The 16,371-nt window shown below is 38.1% G+C and overlaps 1 protein-coding gene across 1 annotated transcript in view; it reads left to right on the top strand.

Annotated features, from left to right (window-relative positions):
• The window catches only part of CPNE4 (copine 4), a 249,287-nt gene that overhangs the window by 47,837 nt on the left and 185,079 nt on the right, over positions 1–16,371 (top strand). Inside the window, exon 2 of the mRNA XM_074900646.1 lies at positions 9,226–9,413. Within this exon, the coding sequence (XP_074756747.1) occupies positions 9,234–9,413 (180 nt within the window). The 5' untranslated portion in view covers positions 9,226–9,233. The remainder of the gene's footprint in view (positions 1–9,225; positions 9,414–16,371) is intronic.

Here is a 16,371-nt window from a genome sequence, read left to right as displayed (position 1 = left end):
AAGTGATTGAGTCACCATCCCTCGAGGTATTTAAAAGACGTGTAGAGGCAGCACTTAGGGACATGGTTTGGTGGTGGACTTGGCAGTGTTAGCTTACCGTAGGACTTGATCTTCAAGTTCTTTTCCAACCTAAACAATTCTATGACTCTATGATTTCCCTGTAGCTGGTAGCCAGTGTGCTTTTGCAAGGTGGATAATGGGTAATTGTAATTTTAAATGTATTTTATGTATGTGTAGACAATAATGTGAGGATTAACATAATAGACTCAATCTTTCTTGTTGTTCAGAATTAGATAATTATTTCAACAATTATTTTGGCTCAAATGTGTTCTGAAGGCTCTTAGCTGGGTTTATTTGATAGCAGAATTGTGACTGCTACACCTTGGAGTGCTGTGAATATTTGATTTTACTCCAGGCTTATCTTTCTTTCAACTATAGTGAATATCAGTTAAACTTCAATTAACTATAAGTAACTATATTGTAAGGCTTTAGAGTTCTTGTTAAGACAAACACTGTTTTATTTTCCTTCTAATATGTAATTGGGAGAACCGATTTAAAAAAGCAGCAAACATATATCCTCAGAGTGAATAACTTTTTTTTCCCCTGTGTTTCATTTGATATATCATTTAGTGCAAGCAGCAAACTAAAAGCTATGAAAATTGTAACGGCTTTTAATGATAAGCAGTGAAATAAGTATCATGTGCTAGTAGCTTTCAAGTTGATTAGAGAGAGATATTCAGTTACATTTCTGTGATTTACTATGCTTACATGTCACTTATATTCCACACATGGTTTGCATATAATAGGTTATTTCTTTTGTGTTAAACTTCTCAGTACGGTGTTTGAAGTGGATTCAATAGCCCTGAGCTTTTCCGTGTATTGGTGTCTAGTTCCTGTGCTTATAGCTACCTATGCTTCAGGTATTATCTCAACAGTAATACAGCAGACTCCTAAGACCCGATAGCCAAACTGGTAAGCAAATAATTTACTTACTTGACAGCCTGAATTTTACTGGGGCTTCATGTTATTCAGTCCTAGTGATAAATCCTGACATGGAGTCATGTTGTAGGACAGTCTGAACTTTGCTGGCATTTCTTTCTTTTGCTTTTTAAATACATTTTTAACTTTTATAGTTGTGAGAGAGAGCTGTAAAACATCAGTTCTAATGGCTCTGCAAATGGAACAAACCCACTTTCTTTAATGTTTTCTGAGATAAAATATGTAATTTTCATGACTTGGAAGAGGAACACTGAGACTATTTAATGTTTCTGCTTGGCAATATTGAGTTGTAAGTGAAGGATTTGGATGGGCACATTTAAGGAAACAAGACAGTGGATTAGAGGACAGCTGTGGGGCTAGCTGTTACAGCATGTCAGCATACAGATGAGACAATCTGTTTTCTCTCTGGCATCTACACTGTTCCCAATAAAATATATTCTATTGTCCTATTAAGATACCACACTGTCTTACAGTGTGTCATTTTATAAACAGTATAAAATACACACCCTCCGTACAAAAGCCTGTAAGCTAGCCTTACTGAGAGAGAGGCAGACTCTTTGTGACTGGTACAAATACAGTGAACATAAATAAAGCAAACTTTGGTTAATTCCGTGAAAAATGTCTGTCATTTGTCTGCTAAAAAGCATTGGTACTGCTTTCCAGTAGCAGATCACCCTCTTGTCTGCATTTATCCTTAGGGAAGTTGTTATTCTGATTTGTTACCCAGTCTCCTGTCTTTTGTATTAATGATTTTTAGATTTCTCTCCTGCCTATTACAGGATTGTAAATGGGAAGACAGTGGGAAATTTGTGAATTAAGAGGTGGCTGATGACATTAGCTACATACTAAAGGAACAAGGGAGAATCTCAGGTTTGCACTTCTAATAGAGGGTAATAGAATGTGTGTATCTTAGCTGCTGACTCTTACAGGTGCTTTGCATTGCATCAAGTGAGTCTAACTACTCAGACCATCCAGAATTGGGAATGTTTGAGCATCTCCCCGTGCTCCAGTTATTGTGGGGTTTTCCCTCCCTTAACTGAAACAGGGTGATTTGTATAGGTGTAGCACACTTTTTGTACAGTGTTTTGTCATACATTAGATGTCTCAATTTCTTTCCAGTGACTTTTCCTTCTCCCCTTCAGCTGGTTCTATGGTAATGAGTCCTTTTGAACTGCCAGTGTGTGTATATTTCCATTTACACTGCTGGCACTTTGTTCTGAACCTTCTCCCCTTCTGTCCAAATAAATTACTTGAACTATCAGATCTGTCTCATTGTTCACAACAGCACTGCTGTGGATTCTCCAGATCCTCCTTCCTTACTGAGTTTATTGATAATTTTGCAAAGGGCTCCTTCAAACTTTGGTAGGTGTAACTTTAAATAATCTTTGTTAATTGTTGTATGAGTCACAGAATCAAAGGGAAGAAGGAAAAATCATATTTTTAATTGCACAAACTATCCTGTGGAGGGGGTCTAGCTAACCTATTGACTTCTCATTATATAGTAATTTATATTCAAATTAATTTTGACAGCTGACATTTTGTGTGTGTTAGCTGTGATCATTTAAACTTCTGTAGCAATTTACAACATAGTTAATGTTGACCAGAATAATTTTTTAGTATTGATAGGAGGAGAGTCTTGTGCAGTGTTTAGAGATATGGCTGATAATCAGTCTCGAAGTATGCCCAAATATAGTAATTGAATGACCGTGCTTTAAGATAGTACTAATTGTTCATGAGAAGTAAGTTTTCAGAGGTGCACAGAGGAAGGCCAAGAGGCAACTTTTACAGCTGCAACAAGGATTAGACATAAGGAAAAAAAATAGTTCATAGTGACGTTGGTCAGACAATGTAACAGGCGTTACGGAAAACCCTATACTATGAAAATACTAGAGTGAAAAAAATGTTGCTTTACAGAGGAAATGGAGGACAATTAACATTGGCTTCTGCAGCTGATCACTGGTTCCAAATCACTGATATAAATCTGTAGAAAACATAGGTCTGCTTTCTCTGCTATCACCCTAGGCTCTGTCTTCAGTCCTGGGCCAGCCAGGTGTCGTAGCAAGTTCCTGATTAAGCATATGGAATATTAATTTAATGAACTTGCTGAATCAGGACCTCCTGATGAATTCCCATCTTTCCTCATTTGCGCAAACTTATTTGCCAAACACATAGCTGAGTGAGAAGGAATGGGTTTGCTTTTCACAGCCAGGGAAGCCTTCATGCCAACAACTGATGGGGTTATTCAATGAGACTGGGAATTTCCAGTCACATAAAGTTTTTTAAAGAAAAATGATTGCTCATCTTGATTAGTATCATTCCCTGAAGGGGTCCATGGCCTGCATTCTGCTGGAGCTGAACAGGTAACTAAACAGAGGAACGTTTAAAACTTTTCTACCTGAACATCCAACATAATTTCATCCTTTTCTATAAATCTTACTGTATTTTGTGTAACTTGGTCTCTCATCATAATGGGAGATAGAAGCACACAAAATCTACAAGGCCTGAGAAATGCATATTTGAAGCCAATGAATAAGTTCAGTGGCATTTAGGTCAGGCCCTAAGAGGTGGTTCTGAAGCGCTAAACCCCTCTGTGCCTAATGATTATTTTTCATTACTGTGTTGTCAAATGATAACTGGGAGAAGACAGGATCGTTTGGGGCACTGTATTACTCAGCCACACACTTTATTGAAATCAGTGGGTTATTTTCTCACTGACTTTCATGGATATCAGATCAGACCCTATAAAAAGTTTAGTATGCTTTCAAAATGGCATTTTATTTAATCAGATTCTGCTTGTCACTTAAAGCTCGTGATTTCACCTAAAAATGAACATGATTGCTGAGATTTTGATTTTGCTAGGGTTGTAACATAAATCAAGAATTTAGAAATTTAGAACAGAACTAGAGGAAACAACTTCCTTAGTGCTAAAGAATCACATTTCTTAATAATGTAAAAAACTGGTTTTCCATCTCTTTCAAACTGTAGAGCACTGTTTTCTAGCAGAAGCTGGTAGTCTGAGTTTTATTAATTTTAAACTGCTAACTGTAACAGTTTTCATATTTACTTTTATTAGACTGTAAACCCTGGAAGATTCAGAAACTGTAGGTTCAAAGCTTTCCATCTAGAGAGTTCAGCTGCTCCTGTGTTTTGAACGCTAAATGTCTCTCCTGTATATAATTTATAAGTATAAATCAGTAGGAGCAGCTAGTGTTACAACATCCAGTGCTTTTAGGTCTTGCCCTCTTTTGGTGGCACTTATTCACAGCTCTTATTTCATATAACTACCATTAGTATTTCCCTGCGTGCACATACTGTAAACATTGTAATTTACCTTTTCAGGAGCAGGGTCTTGCTGTTTATTTTTGCAGAAGCAGACAGATGCTATTGGTTCATTTTCTTTTCATGACCCAGGTGCCAGTAGAACAAATGATTCAGACACAGCTCTCAACATATGGTGACGGGAAACTTGCAACCTCCAGAGTCATTTGTGTGTGCTTTGGTCTGGAGTACCGGTTTCTAAATAACAAGCGCTGTTTCCAAATGCAGAACACACCTATTACTGCTTTTAATCTCAGCATCTTTCTCATTCCCTACTCATTCATTACCTGAACTGAAGGTGAGACTGAGTACGTGTGTTCCCCTGGTTCTTTGCAAGGTGCTGTAGAGAAGCAATCTCTTTGTACTTCACCAGACAACTTGCAGAAAAGCTTTTTGGAGATTGTGTGTGTAGGAGAGCAAAATAACAGAGTGGGCAGAGGAGAAAACTTGAAATCTGAAGTCGGATAACATCTTAGGTTTATTTCATGGTGACTCTGAGGAGACTGGTTATCATTTTGTGGAGAGATTCTCTAAAGCCCTTTGTGATCAACACTTTGTAACAGGGGGGATCTGATTGTTTGTGAGCTGAATTCAAAGCCTTTAGATCACAGAAAGAGGCATGTGCTGTTTGTATCTCACACCACAGAGATCCTTACTTTAATAGGCACTGGATGATTAAACATTTTTAAACCATTCAGTCCCTCTGAGAGGAGAAAAATGTAGCTGGCAAATACGTAATACTGATTTTCAGTGTAATCCAGTTATTTAGCCAGACACAAACTTCTGGACTTGTTTGCTGTTGCTTTTAATGAAATATCTACACACAGGAGTCTTTGTAGCACTAGTTACCAGAAATGCTGGGCTCATGTCTGTCTTTTGAGTTTCAGCATGGTTTTGGAATCAAGGGGCCCAAATCATGGATTAGTACCCAGGTGTGCTAAGCACAGGAAAAACAACAGATCACAGAGCAGTCTGTACCCTAAAGGGTTTACAATTTGTTGTCTCCTGCTTAGTCACAGAGTAGCAGAAGTTGGAAGAGACCTCTGCAGATCGTCTATTTTAAACTGCTGCTCAAAGTAGGTTGCTCACGGCTGTGTCCAGGCAAGTTTTGGGGATCTCCAAGGAGGGAGACTCCACAAATTCTCCAAGCAGCTTGTTCCAGTGTTCAACCAACCTTACAGTAATAGGTTTCCTTTTCTTTAATTGAATTTTCTGTATTTCAGTTTGTGCAGATTGCCTCTTGTCCTGTCACTGGGCACTGCTGAGAAGAATTTGACATCATGTTCTCTATCCCACACCCATCAGGAATTTATACACATCAATGACATCTCTCTGAGCCATGAATCTCTTAAAAAATGTCAACAGAGCACAATAATTTCTACTAAATGAGCTCTAAATATGCCAGATGTGGAATATTTTGGGGAGAGTTAGAACTGTCTTCCTAGGTCCTCATTTATTCTTTATATCCCATAGGGTACCTGGTGCTATGAAGATCTTTTATAGCTTTTTTTTTTTTTTTTTTTTGTAACGCAGTATGTGTTTTGATTTCAGCACACTGTACTTTAAGTTTTTCTTCCTTGCTGTTTCACCTTGGAGAAGTGAAACCATAAAGCTTGGTCTTGCTTCCTCATTCGGTGCAGTCTAGCACTGGCTAGTAAGTTTGTGGGGGAAGCATATAATGATACACTGTTTTCCTCTTTTCCAGAGGAAGTGAACTGGAAACTTCAGTAGTACGTGACTTACTGCTTTGTTAACTTGCTTTCATATTTATGCTATCACTTTCCTCTCACAGATACAGCTCTTACTCAGTGAATAATAAAGCCACGTAGACACTGAAGGAATTACAAAATTCTAAAGAAGTGAAAAAGGAAAAGTTTGTAGCAAAGAAAAATGAACAATTTATTCCTCTATCAATACTGTGTAGTTAATTGACAAAAAATTTCTTACGTAATCTAACTTGTTTATGTTTATGTAAAATAATACCTTTTTCACCTACTTTCAGTAGGCTCAAAATCTATTTTCCAAGCCCCTAGCTTCCTGGTAATGTGACATCAGCACAGCAGCCCAAGCTGATGATTATGTGAAAAGAAGAATATAATGGGACAAAAGAGTAAGACTGTGGCTTGATCTTTTCCATTGATAAATTTAGAACTTGTAAAAGCCAAAGTAATAGTTGTAGTGATAAAAAGAAATATAATTTTATACTTACCGCTGTTCTAAGAAACAATGTATAATTATTGTGGGAGGAAGAAAAATACATCTCTCCCCCTCACTCTGCTACTTTTTCTCCTTCTCTTTAGTGTTGAAATCATCCGGTTTAATTAAATCACCAACCTATTTCTGCACAAAGGATGACATTTCATTAATGATGTAAGATGTGCATGAGACAGAATTAACCTAATTTTCAAATGGATTTCAATTTGGAAAGGGCAACATGTAAAAATGTATTGTAAATGTGTGGGATGAGCTTGTTGAGCAGCTTTCTGAAGGAGATGGGATTATAAAACGATGAATAATTAGACAACAGTCCCTCCCCAACCTTAGTTTCTAACAGTCTTTTTGTAATCCCAGTTGATGGAAATTTAGGTATCTGATGACATATATCAGGGATATATTAGAAATGGAATGAAAGAACAGAGTTGTGATGATTGCTAGCAAAATATATATGAATACATATAATTTTTTCTGTAATTTTTAGCTAAATAGTAGCCTTCAATGGCTTTGTCAAAGTTGCCACCACCTTAATCTGTTCTCTTTGAGGAAAAAAAAAAGCAACGAAAAGTGAAGAAACAGTCTCCCAAACATCATTTTGAATTGTCACTTTTGGTAGCACTTTTTCCAGACACTTATTGTCGTGCTTTGTTGAGATATCAGATGTCAAGTCCCTCTTGCATGCAGACCATTGCTTCTCAAATTATGATTTTATCAGAGTAGTTCTGATTAGGCTAGAGCCCAGTTCCATCTGCTTGCTGTTGCTTTCAACTAGGACTGTGATCTTGCCATCACTGATGTGAATTGACCGAGGACAAAATGTTGTTCCCTACCCTGTAAAAGTCTGAGATTTGAGAGATGCTGGTCTATTTTCTGTGTCAAGAGTCTTAGCGAAAAATGTATAAGGAGTTAAACTAGTGTATAGGAATACACTCTGTGGAAGTTGGGTATGCTCTTTGGGCTTTATAATGTAGCCTAACTTTTTCCATATTTTGTTTAGTTTTGCTTTTTTTCCCATTCTTCTTTCCTAGCAGTAAATTCAAGGAACATTGACAGCATTTGTGGGTAACTGGGAAGGTCTGAAAGAGGCAGTTTTGATCTTAGGTTGTCAGGCAGTATGGTTGTGGCACGGCTCACATTTCTAGAAGCCTGTTTTACCATAAGGAAATATGCTTGTAGAGCTTGAGCTAGAGAGGGTAGTTAGAGTCCGTCCACGTTCACTTCACTTATTTACAAACATATCGAACCCAACCAGCTGGGGTTTTCACAGCAGATCAGTGGTCATATAGTAAATTGTTCTGTAGATTTTAATAGATTTGCAGAACTGTAAATTGTCTTTTTTCTCACCTTCAAGGAGAGCAGATCATCTGCCTTATCATTCAGACTTACATTCCTGAAGTTTATCTGTATGTATTAGAGGTCGACGCTGTAATGCCAAGTCTTATTTCTCTGAATTTAGGAATACCTTTCTAATTTTAACTTTATAATTTATAGGAAAACTGGAGTTTCTGAAGGGGTGGTTTTGTCATTTTTGGTTTTTTTTTTAACTTTACAGAGTTGGGGAAAGAAAACTTTACTTTCATTTCTGTATTGCCAAAACTTAACTTTTATCAAAATAGTTCTCAAAAATCATTAACCTCTGAGAACAGGGTACTGGGGAAGAGACAGTAAAGAGGTTTTAAACAGACCACCAAAAAATCTGTTGATTATCTGATAAAATAAATATGCTTTCTAAAAGTGTTGAATTAATATTTTGCAGCTCTTACATATGGCATAAGGGGGGTGAACTAATCCTTGTATTAGGAGACAGATTTTTAGGGGTCAGGATGTGAAGCTTAGAATGAGTGAGCAAATTAAAGTCTGCCCATATTATTTATTGACACAAAAGTGATAATATAGTGGGCTTTGGTAAGATCTGTGTGGAAAATGTTTTTTTGTTGCTTCTGTTGAGAGCAAAGGCTTGAGCTACAAGATTGGTGGTAGTATTTATAATGAAGTAAGGGACAGAGGTTCTCACTATTCCAGCTGTCTCTCTTCATTTAACTGTTATTCCTGTCTCAAATGAGCAGACACTGTATAACAACAAGATTTGCAAGCATAAATATCCTGCCCTTCTGCTTGGAACATCAATCTTGGCTACTTACTTAGGAATGGGGGGAGGTAATCTTCTGCAGTAAGTGTGGAAATAGAGAGTGAAAGGTATTTTGGAATTTAAGGTTGATATGAAAGGGGCCTTCTATAGCATTTACACAAAAAGTTTGTGTAAGCTGAAGGGCATGCTTTTTAGATGGAGTATGGAGAAATAAAAGCTGATTGAAGGAGTGTTGAAAAAATTAGTTTAGCCTTATTACTGGAATAAGGTATTATCAGGAGAAATTCAGAATTACTATCCTGTCTATCCTTTGGCCTGGGGAAATGCATCTCTGTAACAGGAGCAGAGCTGGAAGTTGAGGTCACAGTTCAATCCTAGAGTTCAGGGGGAATGGTGGAAAATTTTATTCTGAACTTGACTTATTTCTGAACATTACAAGCTGATGTATTTCTTTCTTTTATAGGTATTCCTTTGATTTTATTTTCTCCCCTCTTGCTCTGGATCTTGTTCACAGTTATGGGGTCACATTAGCTAGCAGAACGTTGTGTTGGCTTCTGCATGTACTGTGCGTGTACTGTTCTTAATGGACCTTTTATCTCTTTCAGAAAAAGGAATGAAGAAAATGAGCAACATCTATGAATCAGCAGCCAATACTCTGGGAATTTTTAACAGCCCATGCCTGACTAAAGTGGAGTTGCGGGTCGCATGCAAAGGCATATCAGACAGGGATGCCCTCTCAAAACCAGATCCTTGTGTCATCCTTAAAATGCAGTCACATGGCCAGTGGTTTGAGGTGAGTGTTTAATAAAATAAAAATTATTCTTCTGATGCTTTAGGGCAGCATAGACAACTGAGGCAAAATTCAAATAACAAAAACAATAAAGAGAAGAAGCAATTTAAAACCTGTGGCATAATCTTGTGAGAGTGCAGGAAAACTTTCCGTTAACTCTAACACACTTTGAATCAGACTCTTGATGACACTTTGAACTTCTCTTTGGAGTCTACATTAAAAATGAAGATGATTAAAGAATGAAGCAGCATAAAACTTTTCCCTTTAGGCCCTCTTGTTTCATAAAAGGTATAAAATAGCAGAGATAATGATAGTGACCATCATGCATTTCAATCTAAAGAAGAAAAAGATTGTGGAAGAGAGAAGTATTTATTACTAGTTGGCAAGGAATTTGGTGACAGAGTAGCTTGTTTTGCAAATTTTGAGCTTTACAGTTGGATTCAGTGTTGAAGTCAGTAGCCTAAACTAATGTATTGTCTTATCAATTTGCCTTGTATTGCAGATTGCATGTTTGATTAAAATCCCGCTTTGTGTTATTTTACCTAATCTTAGAAACCATTTGATTGATAAATGGAAACAGGGTATCTTAGAGACAGGCAAATTGTGAATAAAGTACATTAGAATGGAATGTAACCTTTTAAATGAAATCTTGTTGATTATTTTACTTGAGTGTTTGTGGTTAATCAAGCTAAAAGGTGTGAGCTATAATGGAAAGTATGTATGAGAAAATTAGGAATGTATTAAATCCAGTTCATTCTAAATGAGTATTCATGCCTCTCTTCAACAGTTTTAGCATTCAGAATAAGATTGTGTTATCTGTCAAAAAGATAAAAATAATAAAAGCTGTGAGCGTATGAAGAAAGCAAAATCCTAAATTCATGAATTTTTTACTTTATCATTTTAAGCCAAGTTTGTCAGTCTTTGGGGATTTTGATCCAGTTATTACAGTTGTGTGGTTTTGACCTGTGGACCTCTGAAAATTTTCCAGTGCAGGGTCAGCACCAGCACAGCAAAGTTAAGGTTTTTTGGTGATATTCTTCCTCTTTTCTTAGTTCATTGCCTTAAATAGGTCCCTGGTAGAAAACCAGTCGGTAAGTAGAAAGAGAACTCTCACAATTGTCCTAATGTTACAAAATCAGTGTCTTCATGTAATTGAAATTTAAGGTGATACGATAGTTAGTCCAAAAAAAGGTAATTCTAGCTAGCCATGTAGAAAGGAGCATTTAGCTGTACTGTATGTAATCACTTAAATTGTAGAAATTAACCAAGCAATGGATTAAAGGTCAAAATAAGTGAAACACCCCTGTTTGGAAAGGCACAAAAGATTTTGGTCTGTCCATTTCAGTTCTCTGAATAACTGAGTGTATTTCACACAGTTTGTCTGTGGCCAGTTATGAGCAGGGTAAGTAGCTTTAAATTACATATTCTTATGTTGTAATGGAGATTCCTTTTATTTGATGTGGGTTTTAATTTAGAAAGTGATTGTCTGAATAGAATAATTCTTGTAGAACAGATCTGTTCACTGATACGATTCTCATCTTGCATCAGTTGCTCCTACTGTCTAGTGAAAGTCCAGGGTATTCATTTTAATACGAACAAAAAGGTTTTATTAGTTCGTGTTCCTATCAGTGCTGCAAAGCTAATACAGCTCTGACATGATGAGTCTTTTCCTATTTTGGCCAGTACATTCTCAATAGAATTTTTAATTAAGTTCCAGCTGCTAAGCTAAATTGAGCAGAGTCACTCAGGTATAGCTGAAGACATAATTTGGCTGGAAGAATCTTCTGCTGATGGCTTGGTGATCCAGCAAGACCTGAGACAGCAGACAGACTAATAATTTTTTAAATAAATCTAGTTACCAGTGAAATGAGTATATCCAACAGAAATCACTAAATGGCAACCCGAAGAAGAGTGGAACTGAAGAGTTTTGCCTCTTTGGATTTAGTGACTTCATGAACTTATTTTGAATTTCCAGATACCTTAACCCATTGGAGGTTGGGTGTCTCCAGAAAGACTGTAGCAAAAGCTAGTATTGCTGAAACATGCATACTGATCACATATTCTGGTTGCGTGGAGGATTTGTGAACATGGAGCAGCCGGGTTGAAGGTGCCTGAAATACAGGTTGTGTTCTGTATATGATTGTGCTCTTGCAAATAGGTGCTTTTGAAACGTATGGAAGGTACTGAGGACTGACTGCACAGCCCCTACTGAGCCAGATGCAACTGAAGCTGGTGGGTTTAGGCTGATGGGATTGCATTGTGCATGCTATTAGAGATGCTAGGATGAGAGGGTTTCACTCTACAGATGCAGACAATCCCTGAATCTGTGCGTATTTGTCTCTGGGAAAATTTTGATAAAACATGTCAGCCTGTTGCTGAGGAGATTTTTTTTTTTTTTTTCCAGTTATGCAGTATTCTGTGTGCCTATGTGTTTGTTTGTGTAAATTATGCCACCCGCACATATAAATACAGAATGAAAATATCCATGCTGTTATAGAGTGGGTAGGTGCTGTTTCCAGAGATTGGAAATGTAATATATGTTGGGTTTTTGGGGGGGAGAGGTTTGTTTGGTTTAGGGTTTTTTTAAAATGTGGTGGGTTTTCTGGTTTTTTTTGTTTGGTTTGGTTTGGGTTTTTTTTCAGTCACAGAATGGGTGATGTTGGAAGGCACTTCTAGGGGTCATCTGGACCAACCCCCACTGCTCAAGCTGGGACACCTAGAGCCAGTTGCCCAGGACTGTGTTAGACAGTTTTTGAATATTTATAAGGAGGGGGACTTCACAACCTCCCTGGGCAACCTGTGCCAGTGCTTGGTCACTCTCACAGTAAAAAAGTGTTTCCTGATGTTCTTATGTTTCACCTGTTCCCCATTGCCTCTGATCCTGTCACTAGCAACCACTGAAAAGAAGCCTGGCTCTGTCTTTGCACCTTCCCTTCAGGTATTTATATACATTGATCAGATGCTCCCTGAGCACTCCAGGTGTGGCCTCACCCATCCTGAGTATAGGGGAAGGATCACCTCTCTTGATCTGCTGGCAATACTTTGTCTAATGCAGCCCAGGATTCCATGTGCCTTTGCCACAAGGGCATACTGCTGGCTCATGTTCAAGTCTGCATTCACCAGGATCCCCAGGTTCTTTTCAGCAAAGCTGCTTTCCAGCTGGTCATGACCCTCAGCATGTACTGGTACATGGGGTTATTCCTCTGCAAGGGTAAGGCTCTTCACTCTATTGAACTCCATGAGGTTCCTGTTAGATCATTCCTCTAGCTTCTCAAGGTCCCTCTGGATGGCAGCACGACCCTCTGGGCATATCAGATGCTCCTTCCAGTTGGTGTCATCTACAAACTTGCTGAGGGTACAGTCTGCCCCACTATCCAGATCATTAATGAGGATGTTAAACAGGACTGGATCCAGTATTGATCCCTGCGGTACACTTCTAGTCACTGGCCTCCAACTAGACTTTGCATCACTGATGACCAGCCTCTGGGTCTAGCCATTCAGCCAGTTTTCAGTCCACCTCACTGTCTTCTCATCCTGCCATACATCAACTTTCCCTCTATGAGGATCTCATGGGAGACTCTATCAAAGGCCTTACTGAAGTCCAGGTAGTTGATATCCACTGCTCTCGCCTCATCTACCAAGCCAATAACATCATCATAGAAGTTTGTCAAGTTGGTCAAGCATAACTTCCCCCTTGGATAAGCCATGTTGACTACTCCTGATGATTTTCTCATCCTTAATGTGACTGGAAATAGTTTCCAGGATTAACTGCTCTATCCCCTTCCGAGGAATCGAGGTGAGATTGACCGTTCTGTAGTTCCCTGGGTCATTTGATTATATTACTCCTCAGATGTGAAACCATTAAGAACACATGCAGGACATGGACAAGTTCTCAGAGAAGCCTGGATGTTGTCCCCAGTTCTGGCACGGATATGCTTGCTGGTTTTCTCTTCCTGTCTAGGTAGATATTTCCCTGTAAACAAACCTGCATGTGCATACATACCTCCCCCCTCATATTTCTCTGTGTGTGTATGTTGATTCTGTCTGAAAAGCACTATCTCCACCAATCCAGAATTAAAATATATTGTGTCTCCCAGGAAAATCGGCAGTTTACTCTTTCTCTCACGTGAAATTTGTATTTTTAGCCTGAGATGACAGGGTGTGATATAGCAGAATTTAAGATGATCCTATCCATATATACTAGAAGACAATTTGCTGATCCAGGGCTGAATTTTAGCTCTTCTGGCCTTAGTTTTAGGCAGGTACACTTTCCGGGTGACCAAATGTTGTACTACTTAAACTGTTTAAGATACTAATTTGATGGCTGCTTTTCCATATTGATTTGAATGTATTCAATTACTGGAACTAAGTTTCAGATGGTGAATTACTGGACTAAGCCTCAGATGGCGAATGGCTGAGTGGGGTAGTAGAATGAGGCAAGGTACATGATGATAAATTCCTTTGTTCCAGTGATTATTTTACCAACCTGCAGTGTGAATGTCCTTGTGTAATAAATGTTAATTGTGTATAGCACTGCAGTCTTCAGCTGAGATGCGCTAGCACTGAAATTCTTATTAACTTCTTATTCCTAAGAAAGTAGCTTGGGCCTGTTCACAGGTTGCTATCTGCATATGGCAAGTACACATGTTATTTTGAAAGTCGAGTAAATTGCTGAGCTGTGTCTGGTCATACGAGATTTACATGAGATCAGGAAGTGTAATCCAGCCTGATTTAACCATATGGAATGTGATGTCCGTCACTACAGAAAGAGAAGAACAGTTTAGGAAGACAGTAGCCATGTTTGGAAATCAGGGAGGGCTTCCTGTAGCTGTACTCTTACAGCTTTCTGCAGCAGGATATTAGAGTATCTGCTACCTTGTGGATCTGAACAGCCAGCTGGAGTTTTTGCTTTTTCCCCTAAGTCTTTATTAAACTTGAAGTAACTGCAGAGCAAATAAAGCAGTACCCAAAGACAACATGCAGTTCCTAAAATTCATGTTGATGGGTGAAATTTTTTGGATGGATAGGTTTGTTAACTGAAATTTTTTTTTTCATTAAAATGTTATCTGAAGTCACAAGTTCGGTGAAACTCAATGAGCTATGATAAAAATGTATAGGGCAAACCAGCAACTTATCATTTTGGTGTTTTTAAAATAAAAGGCATTTACTTGTCATTTGGCATTACATTTGATGTCAAGGATCACCTTGGCATGATTAAAGAGCCAAAATTGAGTTTTCTTTCTTTTCCTTTTGCTTTGAGCACTAACCCTGCACACCCACACAAACCTTCATGCAAACAGACAGTAGAGACCAGTTAGCTTGGAAATGCATGGAACTAGTTAATGTGTAGAAGAGCAGTGGAGCCTGCTAAACAGTCTAACTAGGAATCAACCCATAGGAAGGACACAGTCTTACTCTTCATCTGTAATTGCTTTTCCCCTTAGTCCTGCTCTCTCTTTTTAATTTCTGAATTCATTCCAGGGTCCTTCTTTCTCTGCTTCCTCACCTGCCTCAGCTCTCCATTTCCATTCCCAGCACCTGCTGCCTTGATTTGCTCCTCCACATATTGGAGAGTGGGGGAGATTCCCTGTCCCTTCCTATTATGGGGGAAGGATCTGAAGAGAAGACCTTGAGGCAGACTTCAGTTACTTGTTTCCATAGATACTCAAAGTTTTTCTCATGTTATCCATCTGTGGATGTTACAGCCCACTGCAGAAGCCAACAAGCCATGAAGTAGTGGAGTCTGTGGGTTGACATGTTCCATGACTCTAGCAAACTATTCCAAAATAACTACAAAAGCACTGTGAAGATGGAAAAAACCCCACCATATATAAATAAACCCAAATAAATAATTCTTTTTCAGTTCATGTAGATGAACAGAGTAATAAATGAATGTTTGGATGGAACCGAAAGTTTGATAATCAGAAAGAAGAACCACCACCACCAGTAGCCATACAGATTTGGGCTCAAGGCCTGTCTCAACTTGTCTCGCATCTGCTACTTGGTGATGGTGAAGAAGTGTGAGATCAGGGAAATATAAAAGTATCTTTCCAGATTTCTCTGCCACCCCTTATCGATCTGCAGCTCAGGGAGTTCTTAAACAAAAGTTTGTGACTTTGTAATTAAAACACATTGGTGGAATAACATCTATAACTTTGTTAAAATAATTTTAGAAATAAACTTTCATGGTATCCTGGGACATAAGATTTCTGCAAGCTTAAGTGGTGGTTGAATAAAGTAATATTACTTGAATTTTTTGCACTTGCCACTTGCTGATTCATTTTAAGTCCCTTGTTCCTGTATTGGAGGGACACTGTGAAAATCCCTGTTCATTTTTTCAATACCATTTGGGATTTTAGTCTTCTGATTTGTCTGTGACTGCATAAGAAAGCAACCATTATGTCCTATATTTTGAAGATTACGCATATCTAGCCCATCAAGGAACATGGATTAGTTTGGATGGTTATTTGAACCACATTTATTTCATAACTTTTTAGATATGCAGTGCCAAAAGCTATCACTATATTCCCATAGAGATTTTCAGGCAGTAATCTGGGATTTATTCTCTGCTTTAAAGAGCTGTGAGTCTTTACAAGTGGGCTGGTTTATTGGATGTTTGGTGACTTTTTGGATTATTTTTTTTTTAAATAATAGTCAATGCTAGAATAGATTCTAGATTTTTTTTCTGGTTTCACTCTAAAATTTCAGCATGGTGAACAAACATCCTGTATATGAATATATACATCCTATATATACATCCTATATAAACATCCTATATATGAACATACCACCTTATGAAGATTTTTCTCAGGCAAAGAAAGGGAGGTTCAAATTTCTGATGAGCTGTTTTCACAGAATCACAGAATTGTCAAGGTTGGAAAAGACGTTGAAGATCATCCAGTCCAACCGTTAACCTAACAATGACAGTTGCCCTTCTTTATTGAAACTCTAGATTTATTTT

The sequence above is a fragment of the Athene noctua genome, chromosome 2, assembly GCF_965140245.1.
Source record: "Athene noctua chromosome 2, bAthNoc1.hap1.1, whole genome shotgun sequence".
In the NCBI taxonomy this organism is placed as follows: domain Eukaryota; kingdom Metazoa; phylum Chordata; class Aves; order Strigiformes; family Strigidae; genus Athene; species Athene noctua.
Note: the sequence above shows the minus strand (reverse complement) of the source record. Positions and strands in the feature narration are given on the sequence as shown.